The 16760-nt window shown below is 38.7% G+C and overlaps 2 protein-coding genes and 1 long non-coding RNA gene across 3 annotated transcripts; 2 read left to right on the top strand and 1 right to left on the bottom strand.

The window, feature by feature from the left end:
• Nucleotides 1-324: 324 nt before the first annotated feature.
• slc30a5 (solute carrier family 30 member 5) lies at nucleotides 325-12357 on the top strand. Its single transcript, XM_081365989.1, has 16 exons — nucleotides 325-732; nucleotides 1261-1383; nucleotides 1461-1527; nucleotides 2057-2142; nucleotides 2239-2326; nucleotides 2416-2503; nucleotides 2799-2875; nucleotides 2983-3153; nucleotides 3632-3926; nucleotides 4187-4395; nucleotides 4733-4890; nucleotides 8357-8486; nucleotides 8636-8885; nucleotides 9034-9260; nucleotides 9635-9763; nucleotides 12073-12357. The coding sequence occupies exons 1-16, from the start codon at nucleotides 662-664 to the stop codon at nucleotides 12241-12243; spliced, it is 2340 nt and encodes a 779-aa protein (XP_081222115.1). The 5' UTR covers nucleotides 325-661; the 3' UTR covers nucleotides 12244-12357.
• LOC308691098 lies at nucleotides 9089-14174 on the bottom strand. Its single transcript, XR_014030235.1, has 3 exons — nucleotides 14064-14174; nucleotides 9665-9731; nucleotides 9089-9222 (listed from the first exon to the last, which is right to left on the bottom strand). It is a non-coding gene; the product is annotated as an uncharacterized lncRNA (long non-coding RNA).
• Nucleotides 13420-16474, top strand: ccnb1 (cyclin B1). Its single transcript, XM_081365990.1, has 9 exons — nucleotides 13420-13632; nucleotides 14088-14228; nucleotides 14306-14404; nucleotides 14885-15067; nucleotides 15147-15305; nucleotides 15382-15618; nucleotides 15706-15846; nucleotides 15925-16035; nucleotides 16146-16474. Exons 1-9 carry the CDS (start codon nucleotides 13612-13614, stop codon nucleotides 16245-16247), a joined length of 1194 nt encoding a protein of 397 aa, XP_081222116.1. The 5' UTR covers nucleotides 13420-13611; the 3' UTR covers nucleotides 16248-16474.
• The last annotated feature ends 286 nt before the right edge of the window (nucleotides 16475-16760 follow it).

Below are 16760 nucleotides of genomic sequence, written 5' to 3'. Positions count from 1 at the left end.
TATGCCTACATGTTGGTTCAAAATGCTGTAAAATGTCTCTCTCTCTCTCTCTCTCTCTCTCTCTCTCTCTCTCTCTCTCTCTCTCTCTCTCTCTCTCTCTCTCTCTTTTTTTAAATGAACTTTTAATGAACTCATGGTGTTAAGACCGGTTTAAAATATTGTCCAGCATTTTAAGGCAGTAAGATCATGATGACATGAGCTTTACTGAGTGTGGACACAAGAGGCACCGAATCCCAGGAATGACCTGTTTTTACCATTTTTACACTTGGATCATGATTTTTTCTCGGCGATACATGACTTTTATTTTGAAAGGCTTCATAGATTGTAGCCATATGAGGAAATGTTCACGTCACTTCAACCACCACATCAGTTCATAATGTAGCTGCTAGCTAGTGAAAATAGATTTATCATTCAGTATGTATTTCAGTATCGAAAATCAACGGTTTTTATTTCAGAGTTCACTGTTGTGGATTACCACTTCATGAGCGATTTCAGCACCAAAGGGCCCTGAATTGTGCTCTTATTTTCGGTTTCAGCTGTCTAATTTAATCAGGCTAACGCAGTTAACTTAACACATAAGTTAACCGCTTTTGTTTCTCAAAGATGAGCTCTTAGATAAACAGTGAAAGATCTAAGATCATAAACACACAGCAGCAGAAGTATGGATGAAAAATACAGCAGTAATGTCATCTCCAGTGGGAAGCTGGGGCGAGTTGAGGTTCCAGATGCCAGGTAAAACAAGAGTGTCTAAATATTACACTAAAATAATACTCTTACAGTACTATGGCAGTAACTTACCACGTTACACTGATGTTATTAGGTGGTGACGCTGGTTTTACCACGGTAGCATGTTTAAAGATAAACACACCTTTTTGTAAGTGCTGATGTGTTGTAGTGGACCGTCTTGAATGACTTACAGAAAAGTACCTTATTATTCTTGTTGGAAATGAAATATCAATAAATACCATTGTATGTTGTAGTACCATACTTGTACCATACATATAAGTACCATAATATTTCTATGTGATGCATCCTGACACTCTAGTACCATAGTATCACTACAGTACTTTTTGAAAGGTATCTGCATTTTTTGTTCACCACATTCAGAGAATACTTTGGTATTACCATGATAGTGTCCAAAACCTATATCATTGCAATGTTTTCCATGGTATTTTATGGTAATATCATTGTAAGAATATCTCAGCTTTATTTATCTACTTTTCTACTTTACTGAATGTTGTTTTTGTTTTTTGTTTTCAGACTGACCCGGTACATAGTATTACTCTACTTTACCAAGCTGCTGAAGGCTTTTGGGATATTTGAGTCATATGATCTCCTCAAAGTTGTGCATATTGTACAGTTTCTCTTTATTTTAAAAATGGGGTAAGTAGTGACATCACACATATAAAGAATACAAGCATCATGATTGATCATATAAATACCTTCTCTTTTCTGTATAGGTGTGCAATGATATTGGTTTTCTTTCAAAAGCCATTCTCATCTGGAAAAATGATCCCCAAGAGACAGGTACAAAGTTATTTTAATTCTAGTTTACCTGTTCAATTCATCAGTTTTAAAACTCTTACCACTTGAAGGGTTAGTTTATCAGTAAAACTTGCCAAACCCTTTTGTTTATCTTCGAAACGCATAAGCATTTTTAATATTCTCTCATCCTTTTAGTCCATCCTTTGAAAGTCCATGGAACCAGAACAATCCACGCATTAAAACATTCATACAAATATTGTTAAAGTGACCCAAATAAGTGGTTCAATCCAAATCTTCTGAAGAGACATGATTGTTGTGATGAACAGATTCAGTTTAGGCTTTTATTCACTTAAAAATGAATCAATGCACATATATAGTAAAAAAGTCAACTGTTAGCCACTTGCCAAATTTAATATTGGTTAATGTTGATGCATTAAAAGTTACAGCAATAATAGCATTAAATGCTCATTCTGTATATGTTATGGAAGTAAAATGGATTGCAAATGCCATTTCATGTGGACCTATTTTGAACATGGCAGCCTGATTTCATCTGTTTAACTTCTGATTTCAGTGGATAAAAATACTCAAACATGCTGTCATGAGCTGTGTCATTTCCCTGTTGGGTTTCTTTGGGTTGACACTCTGTGGGCCACTCAGGTATGTCTTTGGGCTGGATCGAAAATAAACGTGTTTCATTATTTTTGTTCTGTTGTTTATCAAGCATTTGGCCTAAACTTAAGTGATTTCTTTCAGGACCCTTTTGCTGTTTGAGCACAGTGATGTGGTGGTGATTTCTCTCCTCAGCGTTCTCTTTACCAGCTCTGGAGGGGGACCTTCTAAGGTCAGAAATGTAGAGAAATCATAACCGTATCTCAGAATGAACTATATTTACCAGCTGACACATTTCCATGTGCTCTTTTTTTTATATAGACAAGGGGTGCTGCTTTATTCATAATTGCTGTGATCTGCCTTTTGCTCTTTGATAATGATGATCTCATGGCAAAGATGGCAGAGCACCGTATCCTTCCAACTGTAAGCAGAAATGTGTACACTGTTATTAAATCCAGGTGAAATCTGTCATTTCTACCTCTTTAATGACACCGGCTTGCAGGCAAAATGGTAAAAAAAAAAAAAAAAAAAATGTTTCCACCTAAACGGAAAGTTATTTCAAACTCAGAGCTGGATAAACATTTTATTCTTTGGAATGACATTTACAGATTAATCATTCACAATATCATCATGAATGTGTATTTGGAAATGTTTACTTTTTGGTTTTATCTATAACTGTATGCTCCTTAACACTGTCTTGTTAGCTGAGGGGCACCATGACAGTGCTCTCACCCATGCGTTGTACACAGGGATTGCCTTTTTAGGTGTGGCGGACCACAAGGTGTGTTTTTGATCATTTTTTTAAAAAGGTTTTTAAGAGTGTTTTGATTAATGACTCCAATGAAGGAACAGTGATATCATGGTGATTAACTCTCATTTTCTGAGCAGGGTGGAGTGGTTCTGCTGGTTCTAGCTCTGTGCCTGAAGGTGGCTTTCAACACAGCATCTAGAAAATTATCAGTGGAGATTGGGGGCGCAAAACGCCTATATGCTTTATCTAACCTTGTGTCGGCTGTAGTTCTGCTGCCCTGGGTCATAGTGTTGTCTGCAACCACTGAGGTAACAACCAGCAGAAGCTTTGTGTTATGCTTAACCAGGGGTCCAGGCCCAGTAGAGGGGATCAGCAAACTTTCAAACTTTACTTCAAATAATTTTAAATAAGCTAAAATATTTCTTATTTTAGTTCATCCATTCAAGAACTGTTTGTTTCCTTTAAACAACCCGGGTTCCATTGGAAAACCCTGGATATATGAGGTAGCCTAACTTTAAAAGTGTGATTTCTAGACTTTGATGGGCATTTTTGTCCATGAGACATTATTTTGGTCCCTTTTCCCAGATGAGAAAGACTACAGATTCTAAATGTGTTTTATCAGTTAAGTTTATTTTGTCATTGGGAATCAGTGAGCATTGAGAGTACAGTCAGTGTAAAATGATCTTCCATCTTCAGATGCATTAGCCTTGTCATAAACACTTAAAACAATACAGAAAGTTCTTACAGACACTAATGAAAGCTCCTTTTTTAAATGGAAATCCTCAGAGTAAGGTGGAATCCTGGTCTGGCCTCATCTTGCCATTTGCCATGATCATCTTCTCTGTGATGATTCTGGACTTTTACGTCGAGTCCATCTGCACCGCAAAGCTGGAAACCTCACGCTGTGCTCGATATGGCTCCATCTTCCTGTTCCTCAGTGGCCTGGTACTGGCAAACTTCTGGACCCACCCGCTAACCGACCAGCTCAGAGTGATAAGTAAGCCAGGAAACAACCAGCAGAGTAGCACTGAGCATGTGCTGTCTGGTGGAGTGCTGGTCAGCGCCTGCTTCTTCATCATGGGTAAGTTAATATCTCTCATAGAAGATTTAAAGCAAATAATGTATTTGAAAGATTTATATATTCCCCTATCACAGAACCAATCTGATATGTAAATGTCAAGTGTACGATAGGGTGTAGATCTCATTAAAAAAAAAGTGGAAGAAGTAAAAATTATCATCATAGTGTTGTAAATACATCAACAAAAAGGTGTAGATGTAAAACTCATTGAAAGTACCACATTTTACTTTGTCCTTATTGAATGTACCATTTGATGTTTTCAGCTGATAGCATACTGTCAGCCCCTTCTTCAAAAGGTCAGAAGGGAACACTGGTGGGTTATTCCCCTGAAGGAACTCCTCTTTATAACTTCATGGGTGATGCGCTTCAGCACACGTCCCAGTCTCTGCCTCGCTTCATCAAAGACTCACTCAAACAGATCCTGGAGGAATATGACTCACGGCAGATCTTCTACTTCCTCTGTCTCAATCTGGTACATTAGCCTCTGTAGGATGGCCACTTCAACTTGTGTGTTTACTATATTTTGGTCATGAAGTGTAGAAGATGCTCAGTTTAAGTGCTTTATTGTTAATTGCTTAAAATGTTTGTTATTTCTTGTCAGATTTACAGAAAAGGATTGTATGATTCAAATGTTCATGAGTTTTAGAGCTTTGTGGCAACGAAATAAAATCGAATCCCCTCCCTTCATAAAAATTGTAACCCCCATGACTTACTTTAACCCCCTGTCTGATATAATGTGCCTATACTTTAAACAATGACCTATCTACTTCAACAGTATATTGATAAGAGTTGTGTTGATCTTTGTTCAGGCCTTCACATTTGTGGAGCTTTTCTATGGTGTGTGGACCAACAGTCTAGGGCTGATCTCTGATGGCTTCCACATGCTGTTTGACTGCTCGGCTTTGGTCCTGGGGTTGTTTGCCGCCCTCATGACCAGATGGAAAGCAACAAGGATATATTCCTATGGGTAAGGTAGTGCTGCTTGCTAATTTTAGGATAACTTATTTGTGAATTGAATTCACGTTATTCATTTGTAAGCGAGCAGACTGATTTGTCTTGTGGACGATAAAATACTTTTTTTCTCTAATTTTTCTTAATTGCATTTACACTCACAGTTAAGACACTTTGTGATTGCATGTTCATTAAATGTCCCGCAGTGAATGTAGCAAAATTTCATGTGGAATTGAAAATGCATTCCGAGCCGATTCCGATGCACGTCCCCGCCCCACCCTGTCAATCATTGCGTGTGTTGAAGCGCTGAAACAAGGAAAAAACTAAACAACTGAGGATGACAGTACCAGACTTTCAAGTTGTTCCAAACACAACCATGTCACATAGAAACATGCGCTTCATTGCTAGGAGACACATGAAAACTAAAAACAAGATTTGTTGTGGCAAAAATATCAAACATATCTGATATCCTCCGACTGGATGGAATCATAGTCTGAAGCTAAATAAATCTGTGTCTAAGTCTGTGCTCATAATACACTACACGATTTTTGGTGAAATCTTTTACCTCTTACTGCCCAAAATCTGCAGACTCACTATGACTCTCAGAAACTACTTTAGGATCGTGTAGTGTATTCCAGCTTTTAAGCCTGGGACACACCAAGGCTTTTAGACACACACTCGCAAACTTCCCTAAGCACTTCCCCTCGGGGTAATCCCCGTCGCCATTTTGAAGTGTGTTCCACTTTGTGAAGTGGACGAGGGAAGTTTATATGGACAGACCCTAGTCCCTTCAAATTTTGACAGTGATAATAGGAAATTACATTAACAGAGATTGTTTTGGCTTTATAGCAGCTCTAGAATAAAGTTATTGTCCAGCTAAAGTTAGTTTTAGATTGATTGATTTACTTCTGTTGTAAAGAAGATCATTAGTTATTAACTTAGGGACCGCTTACACGACACCGTTCTAACAGAAAACACTCAGCGCGCTCCGGCCCACTCATTCGCACAAAACGGTGCCTGGTGGCTTGAGAACACAAACCCAGAAAATAGATTCCAAGGTGCAAGCCTTGAATTGTTTGAAAAAAAAGGTTATCTCTGCACAAACCCGCGAAAACGCTGACGGTGTGCACGTGCGCATCACGTGTTCAGTCCATAGGTATGCGCGTTTGAATATATATGTGCGCAGGCGTGTAGTCCTTCTTTACAAACCAACCCTCAACAAACTACTTGTCTGGCCTTAAAAATGTATAATAAAGAATTATTTATCGCTTCCGCATAGACACGTGAACCAGAATTATCCCGACAATGTTTTATCTGTACAGAGGTAAAGGGATGGAGGCCTTCACAGGGGAGAGACTAGATGACAGTCAAAGTTTATACTATTAATTTTTATTTTATTTTAATTTTTTTTTTTGTAATTTTATTTATTAAACAGCTCATATACCTATAGGATTTTATATATTTTTTCCAACTACAACTTATATGCATATAGAATGGTGCATAAAACAAATTCATAAGTAAAAAAGGGGTTTAAATAATAAATCGGCTCCATACTGAATTTCGGAATAGAAATGAAAATCTTTTTGATGAAATCTGAGAGCTTTCTGACCCTCCATAGACAGCTACGCAAATAGCACTTTGACGCTTCAAAAAGTTCATAAAGAGATTGTTAAACTATTCCGTATGAATTGAGCAGTTTAGTTAAAAAATTTCTGAAGAGACATTTATATGATGAACAGATTGAATTTAGGCTTTTATTCATATATAAACATTCATCAACTCACACATCAGTCATGGTAAACGGAAGCTCAAGCATGTTCACTTGACGTGAGAGAACCAATGAGGTTCATTCTCTTGTGTTACACAGCATGTTTGAGCTTCAGCAAGAGGTTTGTTCTTGTGCGTCAAGCAGGTTCAGTTGAGCTTCTGTTTAAAGGGATAGTTCACTTTGAAAATAAATTTTGGTATGTTTTAGCTTACCTCAAGGGCATCCAAGATGTAGGTGTCTTTTTTTCCGCAGTAGTTTCAATTTGGATATTTTTAGGTCAAACCGTTCTTGTCTGTCAGTCATATAATGCAGGTCGATGGTCACTGTATCAAAACACAAGCACAGAGTCCAAATTAAAACAATTCCCCGTCGTCCAAATTAAACAATTCCCCATCGTAAGTACACATTGATGGCCTAAGACACGAAACGAGCGGTTTGTGAGAGAAAATGAACAGTATTTATATCGTTTTTACCTCCTGTAACACAGCACACGTCCAAATGATCTGACGGCGCGGGCGGGTATAGATATATACATAGATGTCGCCTTGGCTACGGTTTCGTTCCAATGAACTGCAGTAGCAAAGGCGACATCTAGTGTATACATCTATACCCGCTTGCGGGCGGGTATAGAAATATACACTAGATGTCGCTTGGCTACGGTTTTGTTCCAATGAACTGCAGTAGCCAAGGCGACATCTATGTATATATCTATACCCGCCCGCGCCGTCAGATCATTTAGACGTGTGCTGTTTTCAAGAGATAACAATGATATATAAATACTGTTCGTTTTCTCACACAAACCGCTCGTTTCGTGTCTTAGGCCATCAATGTGTACTTATGATGGGGAATTGTTTAATTTGGACGATGGGGAATTGTTTTAATTTGGACTCTGTGCTTGTGTTTTGATACAGTGACCATCGACCTGCATTATATGACTGACAGACAAGAACGGTTTGACCTAAAAACATCAAAATTGAAACTACTGCGGAAACAAAGACACCTACATCTTGGATGCCCTTGAGGTAAGCTAAAACATATCAAAAATTAATTTCAAAGTGAACTATCCCTTTAAGTTATTTGATCAAAGTTTAAATGTGAATAAGAGACTAAATTCAGTGTTCATCATGTAAAGCAGTTAAGTTAAGGAAATTTGGAATAAACCACTCAATTCATATGGATCTGTTTTACAATCTCTTTATGAACTTTTTGAAGTGTCAAATTGGTAGTTGCGTAGCTGTCTATGGAGGGACCGAACGCTCTCAAATTTAATCAAAAAGATCTTCATTTGTGTTCTGAAGATGAACGAAAGTCTTACGGCTTTGGAACGACATGAGGGTAATTAATGACAGAATTTTAATTTTTGCTTAAAAGTCGAACTATCCCTTTAAATTAACCCCTTTCCCCTAGAAAGTTTGGTCCTATATCATAAATTGTGTTTCTAGTATCACTTATGGAGTTATGGCTATGTTTAACCTGTAAACCATGCGTGTTGTTGTTTTGATTCTGTTCTTTACAATGAATTGATCAAACTGGTTCACAAAACATGTCTGATTGATTCATTTACAAGTCATTCTGAATCAAAAGTTATTTTTAAAAATGACTGATGGAAAATACATGGGAACTCATTGGTCTGGGAAGTCTGGGAACCCTGATTACTGGACATAATTGTTTGTAATTTTTGGTGCTGTTAACAGTGTGACTTTTCTCATTTCAGGTACGGTCGTGTGGAGATCCTCTCTGGATTTATCAATGGCCTGTTTCTCATGGTCATAGCTTTTTTTGTGTTTGTGGAGTCAGTCACCAGAGTCATCGATCCACCAAACATCAACACAGATATGCTAACGGTATGTACAGCTAACCTTCAGGACATTGCTGTCAGGATTGACAAAGCTATTGCCAAGTTGGTATCTTGAATTAAAGTTATGCAAAGTTTCACACATGAATCCTGTTACCTCATGCTCATGCTTGTCCTTGATCCATTTGTTCCTTAAAGCCAGTGTCGGTTGGTGGACTGCTTGTTAATCTGGTGGGCATCTGTGCCTTCAGTCATGCGCACTCCCATGGGGCCTCCAAAGGTAGCTGCTCTGGGCATGAGCACGGCCACTCGCACCATGGGCACGGGCACGGCAATGCAGAACACAGCCATGGAGGACATGGACACAGTCATGGAGGACACGGTCACTCTCACGGCCACGGGCATTCCCATGGGTCTGCTGGAGGGGGAATGAATGCTAATATGCGAGGTGGGTCTGTACTCTGTTATGAGTATCATTGGTTTTTATTATAGACATGGTAAGGTTAGTTAATCCAGAAATGAAAAGTGTATTATCATTTATCAATCCTGATGTTTTTCAACCTTTTGAAGATGACATTTCCTTATCCTGTTTGCAGGAGTGTTTCTACATGTGCTTGCTGACACACTGGGCAGTGTCGGTGTGATTATATCCACCCTTCTCATTAAACAGTTTGGATGGCTGATCGCAGATCCCATTTGTTCACTCTTCATTGCCACACTGATTTTTCTCAGTGTTATTCCTTTGTTAAAAGACGCCTGTGAGGTTCTTCTCCTGAGAACGCCACCTGAAAATGACAAGGAGCTTAACTTTGCGCTTGAAAAGGTATGAATAGAAAAAATATATACATTGTTTGGAACAGTTAAGATGATTTCTAAAGAATCATGTGACACAGAAGGCTGGAGTAATGGCTGCTGAAAATTAAGCTTTACCATCACATGAATAAAGTACATTTTCAAATAAATTAAAATAGAAACTGTTCTTTTAAATTATTATGAAATATTTCACAATATTACTGTTGTTACTGTATTTTTGATGAAATAAAGGCAAACTTGGTGAGCATAAGAGACTTCTTTCCGAAGTATCTTTCAAAAATCGTAATTCCAAACTTTTGTCTGGTTAGTGTAGCTTAAAATTTTTGGATTACCAATTGAATGCTTTACATTGCATATAATTTAATGCTTCCTTGTTTGTCTAAGATTCAGAAAATAGAAGGTGTTTTATCCTACCGTGATCCACACTTCTGGAGACATTCTGCCAGTGTCATTGCTGGAACCATCCATCTCCAACTCATGTCTGATGTAGTAGAACAGCGAGTTATTCAGCAGGTATGAATGCTACATCTTGAACAATGGCTTGTTTACAAATTTACAGCAATTTGTTTGGGCTTTCCAAGGCTTGTATTACCATTTTGCCTAACGATTAGACATTTAAGCCGTGTTCCAAATAGAGGCTGCATCCTTCGGAGGACGTGGACTTCAAAGGCCACGCCTTCAAAGTCCGCGAAGGTCAGACCAAACATGGTTAAATGGGACGTCTAGCCTACGGTAGCAACTCTGACAGCTGCCGTTGATGAACAGCAGTAACATTTGTACTGGACTTTTTTGAAAGTTATATTCAACTGTCTGAAAACAAAACAAGGTCACAACCTTCCTAAATTTGTTCACCGTTGTCCATTTATGTACACAATAAAGAGTATAAACTAGGGGTGTCTAATACAGCTCCCTAGAGGGCCACTGTCCTGCAGAGTTTAGCTCCAGCTTCAATTGACCCTTCGCTAAGCCCCGCCCTCCTTAGTTACTGTTTTGCGCCTGGCACGTCTATTACAGTATGTATGCACCGGTTTCAGACATTCCTAAGGAGATAATTAGTCATTTTTGGCGAACAGGTGAAAATATGAGAGAGCAAGACTGCAGTATGCATTCGAGGGCTATATCCACGACATAATATGCAAACGATTAGAGAATAATTTCATCAAAATTTAAGCTAAAGCCTATAACGTTAGGTCCCAGCGCAAGCAGAAGCCGCCTTGTACGCTGATCATTCAAATGGGAAACACACAAATTGAGGAACAGCTTTGTGCATGCACAGTAGCGTAAGTGAAATTTGAAAATATTCTAATATTATAAATCAAACAGCTTATCCATAAGTATTGTGGAATTAACACAAGACATTAGCCTGACCACTTTGCAATGATAACATTCTCCCGCTTATATTTGTAGCGCGCCAGGCTACTGCTCACACGTCGTGGGTCACATAAGTGACTAACTTACAAAGTTTGCATACCAACCTTTTCCTTGAAGATCTCCGGCAAGCCCCCTGATGTTCCCTCCTTTTACTAACTACCTTTTACTTTTACTAGACACCGGGAGAGTCGCGATCGGATTGGGGTAAAGTTACTAGTTTGGCCGTCGATTAACAAAATGCTGAAATATATTTTTAAGTAACGTTAAGTTATGTCAGTGAGCCTCCGTCTTGCCTTTAATCACACTGCTTGATCCACGAGCTGGACAATAACTTTATTCTAGAACTGCTAAAAAAGCCAAAACACTTTACTTTTAATTTCCTGTTATCAATGTAAAGCTGCTTTGGAACAATCTACATTGTTAAAAGCGCTATATAAATGAAGATGACGGCCAGCATTTGTCCCCTTGGGTTTTAGGTTTCGGGAAGGGAACAAAATCCACCACCCCGTCCAAACTTTTACGATACCAGGTATCTAATTTGCACAATCCATACGCACAACGCTTTGGCATGTTTCCCTCGCTCGAAAGCTTGCCAGACCTCCCGCGCCTAGTTAAGGTTGCTAAGCCACGATTGGCCTGTGGCGGTTTTCGGGCGTGGCTTAGCGAAGGGTCAATTAAACACACCTGAACCAGCTAATAAGGGGACAGCCATTTGTATTTGTGTCTGAAACCACAGTGGACGTTATTGAGTGCACTTATTCAATCCCACATTGCACTGCAATAACGAGTGTACAACCGATGTACGCTCAACAGCTGTCCGATTTCGCTCACTCATTTTTATTGCTAGAAACATCCAGGCAAGTGTGTTGAGGCAAGTTGGAGCTAAACTCTGCAGGGCAGTGGCCCTCCAGGAGCAGGATGATCTTCATCACCTAGTATAAACTATATAAAATCGCATCTTAGTAAGATGTCAACATTTTAACCGTTTAAAAATGTATTTATTTATTTTTTTACATTTGTATCATTAGATATTCAAGTAAGTTCAAATTCAATATTTACATTTAAAAGTGCAATGAGGTAGGCAAGGCCACGAAGGATCCATCTATTTTATCCTTCATTGCCCGGGAAATGAAGCATTTGAAAGCGCTTTTGAATTGGGACAGCCCGTGTCGCGCTGCTGTGGCGCAATCGGCCTTTGAATGTGGCCTTCAAAGGATGTAGCTTCTGAATTGGGACGCAGCTTTAGTTAGATGTAATTTTTATTTATTTATTTATTACTTAAGCTTAATTTCTGGTGTCAGAACTTGTGTATATATATATATATATATATATATATATATATATATTTTTTTTTTTTTTTTTTGATTTATGTATTGGTTTTGTTGTTTTGGCCAAAACCAAATTAACTTACTGACCAATTTGTATTGTTTATACTGAATTTTTTTTCTCAGGTGTCTGCCGTGTTGAAGGATGCCGGTGTTAATAATCTGACTATACAGTTGGAAAAAGAGGCTTACTTCCAGCACATGTCTGGCCTAAGCACTGGATTCCATGAGGTTTTAGCCATGACACAACAGATGGAATCCATGAAATATTATAAAGACGGCACATGTATCATGTAAACTCTTGTTTTAACACATTTAAATATTAAGAAATAAAGGGATCTAAGGTATAATTATAATCTCCTCATTTTTTTATTAAAAAATGTATTAATAAAAATAAATTTTATGATGGCTTCCACAGACTCTGTATGGTTCCTAACAGTTAGAAACAATAACTTATTATATCACTTTATGAACACAAATGATTTTTGTTTGTTTGTTTGTTTTTGGGGGAGGGGGCATCCTCTTTAAAACATTTCATATTGCATTTTTGTCACATTCCAATCATTTCCATTGATGCAATCAGTTGTTTTTTCAACCATACATGCATATAAAATTGAATTATTTATTCACTGTAATATGGTGACATAAATAAGTGAACACACGAAAGCCATATTTTAATAATACCCCTTTTATTTCATTAATTAATAATGTAGTATTAACAGGCAAGGTCTTTGTAAGCAAGGCATTAGGCCTTATTTGTAGGTTGGCAGGGCACATGAAATCACACAGTTATTTAGTTTTTCTAATAACATGAAGTGTGGGATCCAACAATAAATATATGTATCAAACCACTGATACAAATGATAATAAATAAAAATAGGTTGTGTGCTTTACAATTATAACACATGGAAAATTAATTGCTCATCAAAAAAATATATATTGTGGTACAGGGGAAAAGTAATTTTTTTAAAGTCGAGGTTTATCTGTCTAATGTGTAGGCCTACTTATGTCAAGGAAAGGTTCATCATTGAAAGAAGGAAAATTAGATGATAATACAGATAGTATTAGCTTATGCATTTAGATGATATAAGTCTGTAAAAACATTAGTGTGGTATGTGCAATAGTTTAGGTGTGTGCAAATTATATTATTAAATTGAATTAGTAGCAGTAGTAGTAAATAGTTGTATAATTTATGTATTCACTAATAATTATACTCTGAATATAATATTTAAGAGTTAGTAATAAGTGTCATCTTGTTAGAAACATAAGAGGAAAATAAGTTGGGTTTTCTCAATGTGAGCAATGTTGTTGACAAAGTTTGTGAAAATGTGTTTTCACAAACGCAGTTTTTGTGGTTACGCAGTTGCAAACACACGCTCCGCAGCAAAAGGTGGCAGTGGAAAGCACGCAAACTCTAGTACACACTACAAAAGAACACAATAGACTGGTATCCACGCCCCGTCACGTGGTCATAGGTTGTCCTGGTAACGCATTGAAATCAGGTGCGACTGAGCCAATTGGAGCTCAATGATTTTCGAACCCAGCGAATCACGTTCGAAAGAGCGACAATTTAAACCACAGAGGAAATGCAATGCTACATCGAGCTCGCTTGAGTAGAATCAACCAGTTTGTTCATCGAGTCACAGCAATAATCCTCCTGAAATAATGGCTCTCCGTGTCACAAGGGTAAGTTGGTTTTAAATGCCTTTAATTTTTTGGAACTCAAAGTGTATGTGTCTTATATTAAAGAACAAATGATTTGTCATTTTTAAGTTGATATGGGAAAACCCTGAAATATTTCCTTATCCTGCACGTTACTAACAGTTATGTTAGTGTGGGGTTTTACCTGCGTCTTTAATTCAGTAACTTAGGCCTAACGTATGTTTTATCAAAAAGCTTTGTGCAAGTTCTGCATAATAAGTTAACACGTAAACTGCATGCGTTTTACAGACCGACTTTAGTTCACACTAGTGCTGTTAAGTGGCCTGTACGTGTGCTTTCGGTTCTCGTGTGGCGTTTTTAAACTCGTTTCCTAGAATTCAAACGATGTTTCTACAGATGTAGCACTTTTTAATGTCTCCCATAACTAATTACCCTACTCGTTATGCAAAACTTACCCGTGACCCTCTTGTCTTGAGTAGAACACCCGCCTTGCCAGCAGCGAGAACCAGAACGCTCTGCCCGGAAAAGCAGCTGTAGCGACGAAGCCCGGACTGAGACCTCGGGCCGCGCTGGGGGAGATTGGTAACAATCCGCAGACACGACAGGCTTTGAGGAAGAAGGTAAGTGCCGTCTCTTCGCCAGGCAATTCAGCCTTCATCTGCCTTTTATCTCAACCATGATTAACCTTTTGAAACAGGAGGTGAAGGCTGCACCCAACGCAGAGGTTGTCGCTGAGAAAGCGCCTGTGGTTCAACAGCCCAAAAAGGAGTCTCCTAAAGTGAAGCATGACGTTCAGGTGAGCAGTAAATGCGCGGCGTTTAAAGGGTCAGTTCACCAGAATATAACGTCAGTAGTATGGGAGCTGCTGTCCACATGCCATGACTACAAGTCAAGAAAAGGGTAGCTTGCCTTGGACCTGTCTCAAATGGCCTAGCTTCTACAAAGTCTCCTAGCATTGGGAGGAGTTAATGCAGTTTTTGGTTCAAACTTGTGTGGGTTTAATCCTGAAAGTGTTCCAGCAGCTGCCATATTTGCTGACTTCTGGAGCTTTAGTCATGTGACTTATCTTTACAATGCAGACTAGCTTTTTTATATTTTGTATATGACAATAACTGCTTCCCTGCTGACAGCCTTGTAGTTCTAATGTTAACCAGCAGAGGTTAATGCCCCCTAGTGCTGGCTCTGAAGTGTTTGGATGTTGCTGCTATTCTGAATTCTTGAAGTGTCTTTTTTGCCACCTTTAAGCAAAAAGATTCACTTCAGCTTTCCATTGCAGATTTTGTCTGAGCCTTCATCTCCTGTTCCCATGGAGACCTCTGGCTGTGCTTCGGATGATCTGTGTCAGGCGTTCTCTGATGTTCTGCTTAATATCAAGGATGTGGATTCTGATGACTATGATAATCCCATGCTTTGCAGTGAATATGTCAAGGACATCTATTTGTATCTCCGTCAGCTTGAGGTTTGCAGAAAATATGCTTTGTTGGTTTGTTATAATGCTGACATGTACAGAAAGGTGAGCTCTTCTGCTTCTCTTGTAGACCGAGCAAGCTGTTAGGCCGAAATATCTGGAAGGAAAGGAAGTCACAGGAAACATGCGTGCCATTCTTATTGACTGGCTTGTGCAAGTTCAAATTAAGTTCAGGCTGCTTCAGGAGACCATGTACATGACTGTTGCAATCATTGACCGCTTCCTTCAGGTGGGTCCCTTTCCAGTTTTGGTTCATTGCATGGTGTTGAGGTTGTTTTAATAGTTTTCACTTGTCCATTGATCAGGATAATCCAGTTCCAAAGAAGCAGCTCCAGCTTGTTGGTGTAACAGCCATGTTCATAGCCTCAAAGTATGAAGAGATGTACCCACCAGAGATTGCAGACTTTGCCTTTGTGACCGACCGTGCTTATACCACTGGTCAGATCCGGGAGATGGAGATGAAGATCCTGAGAGTCCTCAACTTTGGTTTTGGAAGGCCTCTTCCCCTACAGTTCCTCAGGAGAGCCTCCAAAATTGGCGACGTAAGCTGGTTTACCCATATTGTTTCAGAAGTGCTTCTGAGATGTTATGTTCACATTGTGTTAATACTAATAGGGTTTGTTTTGCAGGTTACTGCAGAGCATCACACGTTGGCCAAGTACTTCCTGGAGCTTACCATGGTCGACTATGACATGGTCCACATTCCTCCCTCCCAGGTGGCCAGTGCAGCTTATGCCCTCACCCTGAAGGTCTTCAGCTGTGGTGACTGGGTAAGTTCTTGGATGGTCATGATCTAGTTTCAGTTTTTTTTTTTTTTTAAATCTGACCATTCCATCTGGCACTTTTAGACCCCTACTCTTCAGCATTATATGGGCTACACAGAAGAGATGCTAGTTCCTGTGATGCAGCATATTGCCAAAAATGTTGTGAGGGTCAATGAGGGGCTTTCAAAGCACCTGGTGAGTGGCTTCAGTCTGATTTAAAAAGTTGGTCTACTCTATTTTGGCTTGAGCAGCTTTTTAGTTTCTTTGTTAATGTGACCCACTGAAGAGTTTGCTTTCTCCTCCAGGCTGTGAAGAACAAGTATTCCAGTCAGAAACAGATGAGAATTGCCTCAATTTCTCAGCTTAAGTCCTCCTTGATCAAGGACCTGGCCAAGCAGATCTCATAGTGTGGTGTTATGATCAAGAGACTTAAGCACTGTGTGCTGCCTTGTAAAAATTGTAACTTATGCATGCTTTTACTATTGCAACTTTTATCATTGTTTTTACAGGTAATGTTTTTTTTTTTTACCTGCACTGCCATGTCCTAGTAAAGGTGACCTCTAATGTTGATGAATGATTCAAAGTTTATGCAACCTTGTACATTTGAATTCAAATAAACGTTTTTAACATTTTACACTTAAGTGGTGTTTCATGGCTGAAAAAGGGTTTGATTTTAATGTCTGCTTGTTCTGGATTTGTGAAATGGCTGTTTTTCAGAATTCAAAGTAGGAAAGTCCAATCCTTTTGTTCTTACTTGGGCTTTTATGATGGCCTGAGTTAAGTATGGATTTCTCCAGGCTTGTTCTAAATTTCTCAGTGGTTTTAACAATATAAATTGCCACAATTTTCAATCCATTCAGGATCGATTGTTTACTTCCATGTCATCTGCATTTTTTTTTTGAAAAGGTTGTGTTGTCCAA

Source organism: Scardinius erythrophthalmus, assembly GCF_964197995.2.
Source record: "Scardinius erythrophthalmus genome assembly, chromosome: 5".
Lineage (NCBI taxonomy): Eukaryota > Metazoa > Chordata > Actinopteri > Cypriniformes > Leuciscidae > Scardinius > Scardinius erythrophthalmus.
Note: the sequence above shows the minus strand (reverse complement) of the source record. Positions and strands in the feature narration are given on the sequence as shown.